This window comes from Thalassophryne amazonica, chromosome 14 (genome assembly GCF_902500255.1).
Source record: "Thalassophryne amazonica chromosome 14, fThaAma1.1, whole genome shotgun sequence".
Classification (NCBI taxonomy): Eukaryota; Metazoa; Chordata; class Actinopteri; order Batrachoidiformes; family Batrachoididae; genus Thalassophryne; species Thalassophryne amazonica.
In genome coordinates this window covers 2,255,004-2,272,806 of record NC_047116.1, presented here as the reverse complement: position 1 = coordinate 2,272,806, position 17,803 = coordinate 2,255,004, and the positions used below count along the sequence as shown (strand labels likewise).

General features: G+C 45.3%; 1 protein-coding gene across 2 annotated transcripts in view; it reads left to right on the top strand.

Annotated features, from left to right (window-relative positions):
* Positions 1 to 4,632: 4,632 nt before the first annotated feature.
* The window catches only part of mylkb (myosin light chain kinase b), a 253,035-nt gene continuing 239,864 nt past the window's right edge, over positions 4,633 to 17,803 (top strand). For both annotated transcript variants that reach the window (XM_034187254.1, XM_034187253.1), the window contains exon 1: positions 4,633 to 4,749. In XM_034187254.1, coding sequence (XP_034043145.1) covers positions 4,734 to 4,749 — 16 coding nt within the window. In that variant the 5' untranslated portion in view covers positions 4,633 to 4,733. The remainder of the gene's footprint in view (positions 4,750 to 17,803) is intronic.

Here is a 17,803-nt window from a genome sequence, read left to right as displayed (position 1 = left end):
TCCGCCTTTTTGTTGTTTCCCGTCTGCTTCAGCTTTGATTTATTAATATTTATTTTCATCATGATTTATTCTGTTATGTTTTCTTGTCACTTTGTTCTTTTTGTTATGATTTATGTTACTTCTAGATTCTGCAGTCAGTTGTGTTCTCATTTATTGTTCATTCATTTATCATTTTAGTTTTGTCATTGTGTTTAATTTCTTATAATTCTCTGATCAGTTTGTAGGTAGTTTATTCTCTGGTTTGCTTTTCTGTCCTGTTCAAGTCTGTATTGCCAGTTCATGTTTAGTTTTGTATCAGTTCTCATGTTCATGTTTGGTTCCTGTTTACAGTAATATTATATTTAGTTGTAGCTTTGTTCTTATTTCTGTTTCACTCCATGTCCTGCCCCTGCATTCATGTCTTCGTCTCTCACACTCAGTTAATTATCTTCACACCTCTGCACCTGCCCCGAGTCTTTGTCTTTCCTTTTGTTTCTGTCCGCTTTGTGTTCACGCACACATCCCTGTAGCTTACATCATTCTCTTTGAGCACTCTCTTCCTTCCCATCTTGCACAGCGTCTAATCTTTGTTCACTAGCCACGCCCCCTTTCTAGAGTCTTCCCCTCACGTGCACCTCATTGACACCACCTGTCCCTTGTTTCACTCTAATTAGTTCACATGCATTTATACCCCACAGTCCTGCACTTCACTGCCAAATTGTTGTTGCTTCCAGCACACTCTCCAGCCTCCTTGTTGCCAGTCCTGATTAGTCGTGCTGTGTACCAGTACCTTGATCTGTATTTTTCGACCATGCCTTTTTGCCTCAACCTTTATGCCAGTTTTGCTCGTGCCTCTGACCCCTGCCTGGAGATGTTTATGTTTTTGCCTCACCCTGCTTGTACCTCTGCTCCGCGATCTGATAATCTGTGTACTGAACCTCTGCCCAAAATAAACCTGATGACTGTTTCTACCTCAAAGCCTGGTTTCGGAGTTTGCATCATGGGTCCACCCGCTCCTGGTGTCAGGCAGCCGCCCGCCCTGACAAAAAGTGACAGGACAAGAAACGAAAGCCAACGGCTCAGAAACAGGAAGTAAGATAGAAGCCCTAATATTATCATCTTACTCCATACAAAAGTGGGCAAAATTGTTGCACATATCTGAGGAGGCGTCCAAACATACATTCTGTGCAGTATCTTGTACAGACTCAATGATCTTAAACAACACACGTGGGAGAGGAAATAATATTCACAATATATGCACTTGGCTCGGCAACATTTCCTCCTGGCCTCTTGAGTTCTGTCATTTAACCACAGCTCAGAATTAGCCATGGATCGCCAAGTCTTAAATGGAGCCATCAAATCTAAAATGGTTTGACATGATGAATACAACCAGGAAACAGCTCTTCTATATCACAGACAGAGGCTTCAAAAGAAGTCCCTAACTGCTGAAATGCAGCAGAAAACTGAGTAGCAGTAGAGGGGTTTATAACCCAACGTCCCTCAAAATTCTACTCACAAAACCCCATAATAACAATGTAAAAAAGGTTGTTGATATTTTAATATTTGCAGATTTATTAACAATAAAAACCTACGAAATCATGTGTCCATAAGTATTCACAGCCTTTGCTCAATACTTTGATGATGCTTCTTTGGCAGCAATTCCAGCCTCAAGTCTTCTTGAGGCCACAAGCTTGGTGCACCTATCTTTGGACAGTTTGGTCCATTCCTCTTTGCAGCACCTCTCAAGCTCCATCAGGTTGGATGGGGAGCGTCGGTGCACAGACATTTTCAGATCTCTCCAGAGATGTTCAGTCAGATTCAGGTCTGGGCTCTGGCTGGACCACTCAAGGACATTCACAGAGTTGTTCTGAAGACACTCCTTTGATATTTTGGCTGTGTGTTTAGGGTCATTGTCCTGCTGAAAGATGAACCGTCGCCCCAATCTGAGGTCAAGAGTACTCTGGAGCAGGTTTTCATCCAGGATGTCTCTGTATATTGCTGCATTCATCTTTTCCTCAATCCTGACTCGTCTCCCAGTTCCTGCTGCTGAAAAACATCCCCACAGCATGATGCTGCCACCACCATGCTTCACTGTAGAGATGGTGCCTGGTTTCCTCCAAACATGATGCCAAAGAGGTCATTCTTTGTCTCATCAGACCAGAGAATTTTGTTTCTCCTGGTCTGAGAGTCCTTCAGGTGCCTTTTGTCAAACTCCAGGTGGGCTGCCATGTGCCTTTTACTAAGGAGTGGCTTCTGTCTGGCCACTCTACCATACAGGCCTGATTGGTGGATTACTGCAGAGATGGTTGTCCTTCTGGAAGGTTCTTCTCTCTCCACAGAGGAATGCTGGAGCTCTGACAGAGTGACCATCAGGTTCTTGGTCACCTCCCTGACTAAGATCCTTCTCCCCCAATCGCTCAGTTTAGACGGGCAGCCAGCTCTAGGAAGAGTCCTGGTGGATGTGAACTTCTTCCATTTACAGATGATGGAGGCCACTGTGCTCATTGGGACCTTCAAAGCAGCAGAAATGTTTCTGTACCCTTCCCCAGATTTGTGCCTCCAGACAATCCTGTCTCAGAGGTCTACAGACAATTCCTTTGACTTCATGCTTGGTTTGTGCTCTGACTGTGAACTGTGGGACCTTATATGTAGACAAGTGTGTGTCTTTCTAAATCATGTCCAATCAACTGAATGTACCCCAGGTGGACTCCAATTAAGCTGTAGAAACATCTCAAGGATGATCAGTGGAAACAGGAGGCAGCTGAGCTCAATGTTGCGTTTCATGGCAAAGACTGTGAATAGGTGATGGTCTAGTGGTTAAGGTGTTGGGCTTGAGTCCAGAAGATCATGAGTTCAAATCCCCGCCTGACTGGAAAATCACTAAGGGCCCTTGGGCAAGGCCTTTAATCCCCTATTGCTCCCGGTGTGTAGTGAGCGCCTTGTATGGCAGCACCCTGACATCGGGGTGAATGTGAGGCATAATTGTAAAACGCTTTGAGCATCTGATGCAGATGTTAAAGCGCTATATAAATGCAGTCCATTTACCATTTATTTACTTTCCAGATGCACAGTACTTAATAATGTTACTGTTTTGGGGAAAACCTGCTGGTCTTTTTAAAAGACACTCAGTTCGTTACGGATTGGTCCAACCCGTGCCATCGTGGTCGCTGTAAAGTGCAGTGTTGTTGTTGTCCTATTGAAGAATTATAGGCCGATATCAAATCTATCATTCTGCTCGAAAGTTCTGGAAAAGGTGGTTTCAGGGCAGCTTGCGGACCACCTTACTGAGAATGATCTTTTTGAGCGACTGCAGTCTGCTTTTAGAAAACATTACTCCACAGAAACAGCACTTATAGTTAATAATCTTCTGCGAACAATGGACTCGGATACCACTACAGTCTTGGTGTTGTTGGATCATAGTGCTGCGTTTGACACCGTTGATCATCATGTTCTACTTGATAGACTATAAAATTGTTTCGGGATTACTGGAACTGCCCTTGCATGGTTGACGTCTTGTTTGTCTGGTCATTCCCACGTGTTTTGTGCAATGACACTACCTCTGATTTTAGGAGCATGAAGTTCGGGGTTCAGCAGAGATCTGTTCTGGGTCCGCTGCTATTTTCCCTGTATATGGCCACCCCTTGGGGAACATATTGCGGCGTTTTGGGGGTGCTTTTCATTGCTATTCTGATGACACTCAGTTGTATATGCCGATAGCTGCTGGTAATCTCGTTCACATAAAATCCTTAGAAGATTGTCTTGCAGCAGTGAGAAGTTGGATGTCTAGTAACTTTCTACTTTTGAACTCTGATAAGACTCAAATGATGGTTCTTGGTCCAGCAAGGCATCGGCATCAATTTAATCAGCTATCACTTAGCCTAGGTTCATGTGTTATACATCATACTGACAAAGTGAGGAACCTTGGGGTAATTTTTGATCCTATGGTCTCCTTTGACCTCCACATTAGCGACATTACGAGGACTGCTTTCTTCCACCTAAGAAATATAACAAAGATTTGTCCCATCCTGTCTATGGCTGATGCTGAGACCCTGATTCATGCTTTTGTTTCAGATTGGACTATTGTAATGCTTTGTTTTCTGGTTTACCACAATCCAGAATCAGGGGTCTTCAACTGGTTCAAAATGCTGCTGCCAGAGTTCTGACATGAAGCAGAAGGTTTGACCACATTACGCCGGTTCTGGCTTCCAGTCTCTTTGAGATTGGATTTTAAAGTATTACTATTGGCCTATAAAATTGTTCACAGACTGGTGCCCCCCTATCTGGCCGGCCTGGCTGAGTCCTACATGCTGGCTTGGGCTCTGCGTTCACAGGGTGCAGGACTACTGTGTGTCCCTTAGCTGAAGAAAAGTCAGAGGGTTACAGAGCTTTCTATTTTAAAGCCAGGCTGAAGACACACTTGTTTTCCCTGTTTTATCATTAGTATTTTACATGATTGTGTGTCTTCTTTTATTCTTTTTTATTTCTTTTATTCCTTTTATTTATTTATGTTTTAAATTTTTTTATTGTGTTTTGATCTTAATTCATTTTATGTTGCTTTTTAATGATGTTTGTGAAGCGCCTTGAGGCCACTAGTCGTGATTTGGCGCTATATAAATGAATAAATTTGATTTGAAATTTGATTTTGTCCTGCAGGGGGCGTGTGCGCGCTGACCATAGACAAAGCTCTGCCAGAGGATGAAGGCCAGTATAAATGCCGAGCTGAGAACCCTGCGGGCCGGGCGGAGTGCTGCTGTATGGTCCTGGTGGACGGTAAGAGTGTTAAAACTCTGTAAACAAACACATACTGCCTGGAAACCTGTCATCGGGCTCAGGAAACTGTCTGAAGGAAGGTGTGAAACTGGAGGCCCAAGAGCCAGAAAAAGACAAGCACACCAGTATGTCACAGCCCACAACAAACTTTGGGGACAACAAACATTTTGTATGCAACATTTACAAACACATTTCAAAGTGAAGTTTCAGCGAAGCAGTTTGACAGCGACACCCAAACATCAAGTCAGCAGACGTCAACAGGACACAAAGATGAAGGGAACTCTGAAATGATCCGGCTGTGTCACATGATCTGGTCTGAACGCGTGCCCAGGTCCTTCCTGTGTGTGTGTGTGTGTGTGTGTGTGTGTGTGTGTGTGTGTGTGTGTGTGTGTGTGTGTGTGTGTATTTCCTCCCACCATCAACACACACTCATTAGGGTCTGTTCCTGTCTCTTTCCCTGAACAAAACAGTGTCCCACACTACTGCCCCCAGTGGTTGGATTGTGTCTAACTGTAATTAGGATGGTTCAATGCAGAGGACAAAGTTTACTGTTGGTCCAATGGCAATAAAGGCCTTCTTCTTCTTCTTCTTCTTCTTCTTCTTCTCATTCTTCTTTTCTTTCTTCTCTTTCCATTTTGTGTTATAACTATGAAATAAAATCACAGTTCCAATATTTAAAAAAACCTGCAGTACGAAAATATTTGAAATGAACATTTGTATCTTCAGAGTAAATCTGCACCCTTTGGGAGTGAAAGTCTGATTGTGTCCTGGTTCTAAAACAGGTGAACCCACCTGAAGAGGTGAACTGATCAGAACCACATATGTGGTCAGACCTCTGGAACAGCATCAGACTTCCTGAAGGTTTGGATCCTCTGGAACAGTATCATTTTCATTTATTTATATAGCACCAAATGACAACAAGGCTGCCTCAAGATGCTTCACACAAGTAAGGTCAAAACTTACTAACCCCCAGAGCAGCAGTAGTAAGGAAAAACTCCCTCTGAGGAAGAAACCTCAAGCAGACCAGACTCAAAGGGGTGACCCTCTGCTCGGACCATGATACAGACATAAATTACAGAACAATTCACAAAACAAATATACAGGAAATGTTGCCTGTGCACAGGACAGGAGGGTCTCCAGCACCACACCCATACCACACCCATCTCTGGATGGAGCTGCACCTTAAACAGAGAGAAAAAACAGAATCAGGCATCAGAAAGACAAAAAACACAGTATAATTTGTCAGCATTAAACAACAAGAAAAACAGAAGAAATACTAACGTGATCACCGGCCACTAGCCCTAAACTGTTGTGAAAGTGTAGGAACACGGACCCACAACAGGGGACGTAAAAGAACGGGCAATGGATAAGCCAAACAGTAACAATTTAATGTTGTAAATTGTGCACAACGGAGTACAGACAACAATCAGTTTGGGACTACAGTCAATTACAGGTTGGGTGACGTGTGGGCAGGCTTGAGGATAGGAGACGCCCATCCAGAACCGAGCCGGATCCCACACAGCCCTCACCGCCAACGGACCTGAAGAACACCGGAGCCGCCAAGTCCTGGATCCCCAGGTGGTCACCGTCTTCAGCTGTCAGACCTGGTACTGCTGGCAGAGAACAGAAACAGCACAGGTGAGTGTGAGTACGTACACTCAATAATCCCACAGTCTGTGTTCAGTAAGGAGGGAGCACCTCCAATCACACACTCGTGCAGCTCCTGTCTAATCACTTATCTGGTTGGGGTGTGAAGCGCAGCCGTTGCTGATCACACCAAACGCCAATCCCACAGATAAGGTAATCACCACAGGAAAACAGCTGCAAAGAAGTTCAGACTATTAGTCAGTGTTTTCGGTTTAGCAGAGAAAATTACCTCCAAGGTAGCTGATTTCTCGGCGAGGAGGTGGAGTTGCAGTCCGGCCTTTATGGTGATGGTGATGAGTTGACTGAGTGACAGCTGGTGCTGATGAAGAGTGACAGCTGTCACTCCCAGTGGCTCCGGCGCCCTCTCATGCTTGAAGCCCGCACTCCAAGCAGGGCACCATCTGGTGGTGGTGGGCCAGCAGTACCTCCTCTTCAGCAGCCCACACAACAGGACCCCTCCCTCAACGGGTGCCAGGGTGCCGCCGGTAGAAGTCGGCCAGGAGGGCCGGGTCCAGGATGAAGCTCCTCTTCACCCAGGAGCGTTCTTCGGGTCCATACCCCTCCCAGTCCACCAAATACTGGAACCCCCGGCCCTTTCGACGGACATCCAGGAGCCTGCGCATGGTCCAGGCAGGCTCTCCATCTATGATCCGGGCAGGAGGCGGTGCCGGTCCGGGGGTGCAGAGAGTTGATGTGTGGTAGGGTTTGATCCGTGAAACATGGAACACTGGATGAATCCGCAGTGAAGCTGAAGCTACCAGCTTCACTGCGGCCAGACTGAGGACTTTGAGTATGGTAAAGGGTCCTATGTACCTGTCCTTGAGCTTCTGGGATTCCACCTGCAGGGGGATGTCCTTTGTGGATAGCCAAACCTCCTGCCCGGGCTGGTATGCAGGGGCCGGGGAACGCCGGCGGTCTGCATGGGCCTTAGCCCTCGTCCGGGCTCTGAGCAGGGCAGAGCGGGCGGTACGCCACACCCGACGGCACTTCCTCAGATGGGCCTGGACCGAGGGCACCCCGACCTCTCCCTCCACTAGCGGAAACAATGGGGGCTGGTACCCCAAACACACCTCAAACGGGGATAGGCCGGTGGCAGATGAAACTTGGCTATTATGAGCGTACTCGATCCAGGCCAGATGGTCACTCCAGGCCGTCGGGTGCGCGGAGGTCACACAGCGGAGGGCCTGCTCCAGTTCCTGGTTCGTCCGCTCTGCCTGCCTGTTCTTCTGGGGGTGGTACCCAGACGAGAGACTTACGGTGGCCCCCAGTTCCCTGCAGAAACTCCTCCAGGCCTGGGAGAAGAACTGAGGACCATGATCCGAGACAATGTCCGATGGAATCCCATGCAGACGCACGACATGGTGGACCAGGAGGTCTGCAGTCTCCTGGGCCATCGGGAGCTTCGGGAGGGCCACGAAGTGGGCCGCCTTGGAGAACCGGTCCACTATCGTGAGGATGGTAGTCATGCCCTGGGACGGCGGGAGGCCCGTGACAAAGTCCAGGCCGATGTCAGACCAGGGGCGATGAGGCATGGGCAGAGGCTGGAGGAGGCCTTGGGCCTTGTGGTGGTCGGCTTTGCCCCTGGCACAGGTGGTGCAGGCTTGGACATACTCCCGGACGTCGGCTTCCATAGACGCCCACCAGAAGCGCTGCCGGACCACTGCCACGGTCCTTCGCACCCCTGGATGACAGGAGAGCTTGGAACCGTGACAGAAGGGGTGCATAAACTTCACTAAAAGACACAGAATTTAGATAAAGTTGAGGCCGCGGCACGCTCCAATTACTAATAAAATGAATAAAAAGAGTAAAAAGTGTAAACAAAACTATACCACTATGCTAGCCATATGAAAGGGAAAATAAGTGCGTCTTATGTCTGGAGTTGAAAGTCTCCACAGAATCTGAGTGTTTTATTGATGCAGGGAGATCATTCCATAGAACAGGGGCACGATAAGAGAAAGCTCTGTGACCCGCAGACTTCTTATTCACCTTAGGGACACAAAGTAGTCCTGCACCCTGAGAACGTAAAGCCCAGGCCGGTACGTAAGGTTTAATTAAGTCAGCTCAGTAGGGAGGTGCCAGTCCATGAAGAATTTTATAGGCTAGTAACAGAACTTTAAAATCTGATCTCACTGGGACAGGAAGCCAGTGAAGAGACGCCAAAATGGGTGTAATGTGGTCAAACTTTCTGCTTCGTGTCAAAAGTCTGGCTGCAGCATTTTGAACCAGTTGGAGAGCCCTAATGCTGGACTGCAGTAAACCAGAAAATAGAACATTGCAGTAGTCCAATCTAGAAGAAACAAACGCATGAATCAGGGTCTCAGCATCAGCCATAGACAGGATGGGACGAATCTTTGCTATATTTCGCAGGTGGAAGAAAGCAGGCCTAGTAATATCTCTAATGTGGTGGTCAAAGGACAACGTAGGATCAAAAATTACCCCAAGGTTCCTCACTTTGTCAATGTGATGTATGACACACGAGCCTAGGATATCAGGTCTGGTTCCACAGAAAGGCTGGACACAAATGTAGGACTTGATAACAGAGGTCTGTGAGTAAAAACAGTTAACAGTAAACAGGGTCCGGTACACAAAAGGTAGTCCAACAAGAGCAGAAATACATGGAAGATCAGGCTTTGGCGTGGTCGATAATACAGACAGGTGGTCATAACACACGAGAGGCAAGCAGTTCAGGAATACACAAAAACAGAGCTCGAGAGAAGGCACAAGGCGCATCAATCTGGCGAAGGAATAAGGCAGATAGAGGAGCTTAAATACACCCAGGTGATGAGGTGCTGATTGGCAGCAGGTGTGCGTGGAATGCACCTGAAAGGGGGTGTGGCCAGAGAAATACCCACCACCAAGAGCCAGCAGAGACAGACAAGAGAGAAAGGGACAGACAGACCCAAACGGGAAAAGCAGGCAAACAATACAAAAACAACCACAACACAACTACTACAAGTGGGATGAATACGCATGGAACTAGGCAATCGAAGACAGACAGAGACGGGATTGATGACCCTAGTCACAGGAAAAGGGCCGACGAACCTAGGAGCGAATTTGCGTGGCACCTCGTGGAGTGGCAAATGATGAGTAGATAACCAAACCTTTTGGTCTGCCGTGTAGGCAAGGGCAGAAGACCGCTTACCGTCAGCAGTCACCTTATAAAGGGTGGAAGATTGGCTAAGGGCGCGACAAGCCCACTTCCAGATTTGCTGGCACTGAGTGATCAAGCTGAGGGCGGATGGAAGTGGGGACCAAAGAGTTGTGGATGAGAATAAAGAGGGCTGATGACCTTTTTGCATTTACGCAATATCTCTAAAATCAGAAAGGTCTTGTCTCAGAGTGATGCTGAAAAACTAATTCATGCATTTATTTCCTCTAGGCTGGACTATTGTAATTCATTATTATCAGGTTGTCCTAAAAGTTCCCTAAAAAGCCTTCAGTTGGTTCAGAATGCTGCAGCTAGAGTACTGACGGGGACTAGCAGGAGAGAGCATATCTCACCCGTGTTGGCCTCTCTTCATTGGCTTCCTGTTAATTCTAGAATAGAATTTAAAATTCTTCTTCTTACTTATAAGGTTTTGAATAATCAGGTCCCATCTTATCTTAGGGACCTCGTAGTACCATATTACCCCATTAGAGCGCTTCGCTCTCAGACTGCGGGCTTACTTGTAGTTCCTAGGGTTTGTAAGAGTAGAATGGGAGGCAGAGCCTTCAGCTTTCAGGCTCCTCTCCTGGGGAACCAGCTCCCAATTCAGATCAGGGAGACAGATACCCTCTCTACTTTTAAGATTAGGCTTAAAACTTTCCTTTTCGCTAAGGCTTATAGTTAGGGCTGGATCGGGTGACCCTGGACCATCCCTTGGTTATGTTGCTTTAGACGTAGACTGTGGGGGGGTTCCCATGATGCACTGTTTCTTTCTCTTTTTGCTCCGTATGCATCACTCTGCATTTAATCATTAGTGATCGATCTCTGCCCCCCTTCTCGGCATGTCTTTTTCCTGGTTCTTTCCCTCAGCCCCAACCAGTCTCAGCAGAAGACTGCCCCTCCCTGAGCCTGGTTCTGCTGGAGGTTTCTTCCTGTTAAAAGGGAGTTTTTCCTTCCCACTGTGGCCAAGTGCTTGCTCATAGGGGGTCGTTTTGACCGTTGGGGTTTTTCATAATTATTGTATTGCCTTGCCTTACAATATGGAGCGCCTTGGGGCAACTGTTTGTTGTGATTTGGCGCTATATAAGAAAAAAGTTGATTGATTGATTGATTGATGACCAAAGACTACATGAAACGGAGAATAACTGGATGAGGCAGAAGGCAAACTATTGTGTGCTAATTCAATCCAAGTTAACTGTGATGACCAGGTAGACGGGTGTTGCGAAAACAAAATCCTAAGTCCCTTTTCCAACTCCTGATTAAAATGTTCAGTCTGACCGTTAGCTTGTGGATGATACCCGGAAGTGAGACTGGAGGTAGCCCCAAGGAGACGGCAGAACTCCCTCCAAAATCCAGCAATGAACTGAGGACCCCGGTCGGAGAAAATATTCTGCAGGAAACCTTGGAGACGGAACACGTGAGTAAGCATAACCTCAGCTAGTTCTTTCGCAGAAGGTAACTTAAGTGAAGGCACGAACTGACACATTTTGGATAATCGATCAACTACAGTCAAAATGACAGTGTGTCCCTTTGATGGTGGAAGTCCAGTGACAAAGTCTACAGAAATGGTAGTCCAGGTTTGTCTAGGTATAGACAGAGGCAATAATGTACCGGCTGGTGAACGTGTTGAGGATTTATGCACCGCGCACATCTGACAGGCATTTACAAATTCTGTAACATCTGCGACCATACGTGGCCAGCATAACGTTGTAACACATGCATAGTTTTCTTTATTCCGGGATGGCAAGCAAAACAGCTACTGTGTCCCCAGTTAATCATCTCCCCCCTGAATGAAGCCGGAATGAACCACTTGCCTGGCAGACATTTAGCAGGTATGCATAGGGTCTCTTGAGCAGTTTTTTTGCCCGGGATTCCATTTCCCAGGTTATGGCAAAAAAACATGAGGGTGGAAGAATGCTGCCAGGATTGGATAGGGCATCAGGACCATCATATTGTCTCAACAACACGTCAGGTTTACCATTCTTAGTGCCAGGTCAATAGGAGATGACAAAGTCTAAACGACTGAAAAATATAGCCCACTGGGCCTGACGAGTGTTAAGACGTTTTGCTGTTCTTAAATATGCTAAATTCTTATGGTCGGTATACACTATAAATGGCATTTGTGCCCCCTCCAGCCAGTGATGCCACTCCTCCAAGGCCACTTTGATCGCTAGCAGTTTGTGGTTGCCAATGCAGTAATTGCGCTCTGTGGAAGACAACTTGCGGGACAGAAAAGCACAGAGATTTAGCCTTTTGTTGGAGGGATTCATTTGGGACAGGATTGCCCCCACACCGACGTCGGAAGCATCGACTTCATCCATGAACCGCCATGCGGGGTCAGGAAGGAGTAGCACGGGGGCTGATATAAAGCGTTGTTTTAGGACCTTGAAGGCCTCTTCACATTCCGGGCTCCACTTGAACGCCCATAGGGATAAGGTCACGTTATGCAGTGGAGCAGTGACCGTACTGAAATTTCGGATGAACTTGCGGTAAAAGTTTGCAAACCCCAGAAACCTCTGAACCTCCTTACAGTTCATCGGGGGCGCCCACTCACGCACAGCCGCCACTTTACCTGGGTCCATCTGAATCCTCCCTTCCGAGATTACAAACCCCAGAAAAGATATAGTTAGTCTGTGGAATTCACATTTTTCTACCTTAACATACAAATCGTTGTGCAACAGGGTTTGCAGGACTCTGCGCACATACTGGGTGTGGGCCTTGAGATCAGGGGAAAAGATCAGGATGTCATCTAAATAAACGAGCACAAATTTATTCAAAAAGTCATGTAAAACATCATTAACCAGATTTTGGAAAACGGTCGGTGCGTTGGTGAGCCAGAAAGGCATCACCAAATATTCGTAATGACCAGTGGGAGTGTTAAATGCCATTTTCCACTCATCTCCTTATTTTATTCTGACCAAGTGGTAAGCATTACGTAGGTCCTATTTAGTAAAAATCCTGGCGCCTTCTAATAACTCAACGTAAGAGAGAAAACTTCACACCTCAGACTCCTCATATGGGTGCGTAGGAGATAAAGGACAAGCCCAGCTAAACGTGAAAAAGAAAAGGTCCCACACTCCGTCTTACTTGCTGTAGAAAAATTTATTCAGGACTGTATAACGTTTCGGCACACTGGCCTTAATCAGGCAAATCAATCAATCAATCATTCAACTTTTTTCTTGTATAGCGCCAAATCACAACAAACAGTTGCCCCAAGGCGCTCCACATTGCAAGGCAAGGCCATACAATAATTATGAAACACAGTCTACGTCTAAAGCAACATAACCAAGGGATGGTCCAGGGTCACCCGATCCAGCCCTAACTATAAGCCTTAGCGAAAAGGAAAGTTTTAAGCCTAATCTTAAAAGTAGAGAGGGTATCTGTCTCCCTGATCTGAATTGGGAGCTGGTTCCACAGGAGAGGAGCCTGAAAGCTGAAGGCTCTGCCTCCCATTCTACTCTTACAAACCCTAGGAACTACAAGTAAGCCCGCAGTCTGAGAGCGAAGCGCTCTAATGGGGTAATATGGTACTATGAGGTCCCTAAGATAAGATGGGACCTGATTATTCAAAACCTTATAAGTAAGAAGAAGAATTTTAAATTCTATTCTAGCATTAACAGGAAGCCAATGAAGGGAGGCCAACACGGGTGAGATATGCTCTCTCCTGCTAGTCCCCGTCAGTACTCTAGCTGCAGCATTCTGAACCAACTGAAGGCTTTTTAGGGAACTTTTAGGACAACCTGATAATAATGAATTACAATAGTCCAGCCTAGAGGAAACAAATGCATGAATTAGTTTTTCAGCATCACTCTGAGACAAGACCTTTCTGATTTTAGAGATATTGCGTAAATGCAAAAAGGCAGTCCTACATATTTGTTTAATATGCGCTTTGAATGACATATCCTGATCAAAAATAACTCCAAGATTTCTCACAGTATTACTAGAGATCAGGGAAATGCCATCCAGAGTAACGATCTGGTTAGACACCATGCTTCTAAGATCTGTGGGGCCAAGTACAATAACTTCAGTTTTATCTGAGTTTAAAAGCAGGAAATTAGAGGTCATCCATGTCTTTATGTCTGTAAGACAATCCTGCAGTTTAGCTAATTGGTGCGTATCCTCTGGCTTCATGGATAGATAAAGCTGGGTATCATCTGCGTAACAATGAAAATTTAAGCAATACCGTCTAATAATACTGCCCAAGGGAAGCATGTATAAAGTGAATAAAATTGGTCCTAGCACAGAACCTTGTGGAACTCCATAATTAACTTTAGTCTGTGAAGAAGATTCCCCATTTACATGAACAAACTGTAATCTATTAGACAAATATGATTCAAACCACCGCAGCGCAATGCCTTTAATACCTATGACATGCTCTAATCTCTGTAATAAAATTTTATGGTCAACAGTATCAAAAGCAGCACTGAGGTCCAACAGAACAAGCACAGAGATAAGTCCACTGTCCGAAGCCATAAGAAGATCATTTGTAACCTTCACTAATGCTGTTTCTGTACTATGATGAATTCTAAAACCTGACTGAAACTCTTCAAATAGACCATTCCTCTGCAGATGATCAGTTAGCTGTTTTACAACTACCCTCTCAAGAATCTTTGAGAGAAAAGGAAGGTTGGAGATTGGCCTATAATTAGCTAAGATAGCTGGGTCAAGTGATGGCTTTTTAAGTAATGGTTTAATTACTGCCACCTTAAAGGCCTGTGGTACATAACCAACTAACAAAGATAGATTGATCATATTTAAGATTGAAGCATTAAATAATGGTAGGACTTCCTTGAGCAGCCTGGCAGGAATGGGGTCTAATAAGCATGTTGATGGTTTGGATGAAGTAACTAATGAAAATAACTCAGACAGAACAATCGGAGAGAAAGAGTCTAACCAAATACCGGCATCACTGAAAGCAGCCAAAGATAACGATACATCTTTGGGATGGTTATGAGTAATTTTTTCTCTAATAGTCAAAATTTTGTTAGCAAAGAAAGTCATGAAGTCATTACTAGTTAAAGTTAATGGAATACTCAGCTCAATAGAGCTCTGACTCTTTGTCAGCCTGGCTACAGTGCTGAAAAGAAACCTGGGGTTGTTCTTATTTTCTTCAATTAGTGATGAGTAGAAAGATGTCCTAGCTTCACGAAGGGCTTTCTTATAGAGCAACAAACTCTTTTTCCAGGCTAAGTGAAGATCTTCTAAATTAGTGAGACGCCATTTCCTCTCCAACTTACGGGTTATCTGCTTTAAGCTACGAGTTTGTGAGTTATACCACGGAGTCAGGCACTTCTGATTTAAAGCTCTCTTTTTCAGAGGAGCTACAGCATCCAAAGTTGTCTTCAATGAGGATGTAAAACTATTGACAAGATACTCTAACTCCCTTACAGAGTTTAGGTAGCTACTCTGCTCTGTGTTGGTATATGACATTAGAGAACATAAAGAAGGAATCATATCCTTAAACCTAGTTACAGCGCTTTCTGAAAGACTTCTAGTGTAATGAAACTTATTCCCCACTGCAGGGTAGTCCATCAGGGTAAATGTAAATGTTATTAAAAAATGATCAGACAAAAGGGAGTTTTCAGGGAATACTGTTAAGTCTTCTATTTCCATACCATAAGTCAGAACAAGATCTAAAATATGATTAAAGTGGTGGGTGGACTCATTTACTTTTTGAGCAAAGCCGATAGAGTCTAATAATAGATTAAATGCAGTGTTGAGGCTGTCATTCTCAGCATCTGTGTGGATGTTAAAATCGCCCACTATAATTATCTTATCTGAGCTAAGCACTAAGTCAGACAAAAGGTCTGAAAATTCACAGAGAAACTCACAGTAACGACCAGGTGGACGATAGATAATAACAAATAAAACTGGTTTTTGGGACTTCCAATTTGGATGGACAAGACTAAGAGACAAGCTTTCAAATGAATTAAAGCTCTGTCTAGGTTTTTGATTAATTAATAAGCTGAAATGGAAGATTGCTGCTAATCCTCCGCCACGGCCCGTGCTACGAGCATTCTGACAGTTAGTGTGACTCGGGGGTGTTGACTCATTTAAACTAACATATTCATCCTGCTGTAACCAGGTTTCTGTTAGGCAGAATAAATCAATACGTTGATCAATTATTATATCATTTACCAACAGGGACTTAGAAGAAAGAGACCTAATGTTTAATAGACCACATTTAACTGTTTTAGTCTGTGGTGCAATTGAAGGTGCTATATTATTTTTTCTTTTTGAATTTTTATGCTTAAATAGATTTTTGCTAGTTATTGGTGGTCTGGGAGCAGGCACCGTCTCTACGGGGATGGGGTAATAGGGGGATGGCAGGGGGAGAGAAGCTGCAGAGAGGTGTATAAGACCACAGCTCTGCCTCCTGGTCCCAACGCTAGACAGTCACAGTTTGGAGGATCCCAAAAAATTGGCCAGATTTCTAGAAATGAGAGCTGCTCCATCCAAAGTGGGATGGATGCCGTCTCTCCTAACAAGACCAGGTTTTCCCCAGAAGCTTTGCCAATTATCAATGAAGCCCACCTCATTTTTTGGACACCACTCAGACAGCCAGCAATTCAAGGAGAACATGCGGCTAAACATGTCACTCCCGGTCTGATTGGGGAGGGGCCCAGAGAAAACAACAGAGTCCGACATTGTTTTTGCAAAGTTACACACCGATTCAATGTTAATTTTAGTGACCTCCGATTGGCGTAACCGAGTGTCATTACTGCCGACGTGAATTACAATCTTACCAAATTTACGCTTAGCCTTAGCCAGCAATTTCAAATGTCCTTCGATGTCGCCTGCTCTGGCCCCCGGAAGACAATTGACAATGGTTGCTGGTGTCGCTAACTTCACATTTCTCAAAACAGAGTCGCCAATAACCAGAGTTTGATCCTCGGCGAGTGTATCGTCGAGTGGGGAAAAACGGTTAGAGATGTGAACGGGTTGGCGGTGTACACGGGGCTTCTGTTTAGGGCTACGCTTCCTCCTCACAGTCACCCAGTCAGCCTGCCTTCCCGACTGCACGGGGTCTGCCAGGGGGGAACTAACGGCGGCTAAGCTACCTTGGTCCGCACCGACTACAGGGGCCTGGCTAGCTGTAGAATTTTCCACGGTGCGGAGCCGAGCCTCCAATTCGCCCAGCCTGGCCTCCAAAGCTACGAATAAGCTGCACTTATTACATGTACCGTTACTGCTAAAAGAGGCCGAGGAATAACTAAACATTTCACACCCAGAGCAGAAAAGTACGGGAGAGACAGGAGAAGCCGCCATGCTAAAACGGCTAAGAGCTAGTAGCTACGCTAAGCTAGCGGATTCCCAAACAGGGAATCCGACACTAGACAGGCTGTGGAGCAGCACAGGTAACGCACGACAACAGTGCTAAAATAAAATAAAAATCCACTAGACAGGCTGTGGAGCAGCACAGGTAACGCACGACAACAGTGCTAAAATAAAATAAAAATCCACTAGACAGGCTGTGGAGCAGCACAGGTAACGCACAACAACAGTGCTAAAACAAAATAAAAATCCACTGGACAGGCTGTGGAGCAGCACAGGTAACGCACGACAACAGCGCTAAAACAAAATAAAAATCCACTAGACAGGCTGTGGAGCAGCACAGGTAACGCACAACAACAGTGCTAAAACAAAATAAAAATCCACTGGACAGGCTGTGGAGCAGCACAGGTAACGCACAACAACAGTGCTAAAAAATAAAATAAAATAAAAATAAAAATCCACTGGACAGGCTGTGGAGCAGCACAGGCAACGCACGACAACAGTGCTAAAACAAAATAAAAATCCACTAGACAGGCTGTGGAGCAGCACAGGTAACGCACAACAACAGCGCTAAATAAAAATCCACTGGACAGGCTGTGGAGCAGCACAGGTAACGCACGACAACAGTGCTAAAAAAAAATAAAAATCCACTAGACAGGCTGTGGAGCAGCACAGGTAACACACGACAACAGTGCTAAAAAATAAAATAAAATAAAAATAAAAATCCACTGGACAGGCTGTGGAGCAGCACAGGTAACGCACGACAACAGTGCTAAAATAAAATAAAAATCCACTAGACAGGCTGTGGAGCAGCACAGGTAACGCACGACAACAGTGCTAAAATAAATAAAAATCCACTAGACAGGCTGTGGAGCAGCACAGGTAACACACGACAACAGTGCTAAAAAATAAATAAAATAAAAATAAAAATCCACTGGACAGGCTGTGGAGCAGCACAGGTAACGCACGACAACAGTGCTAAAATAA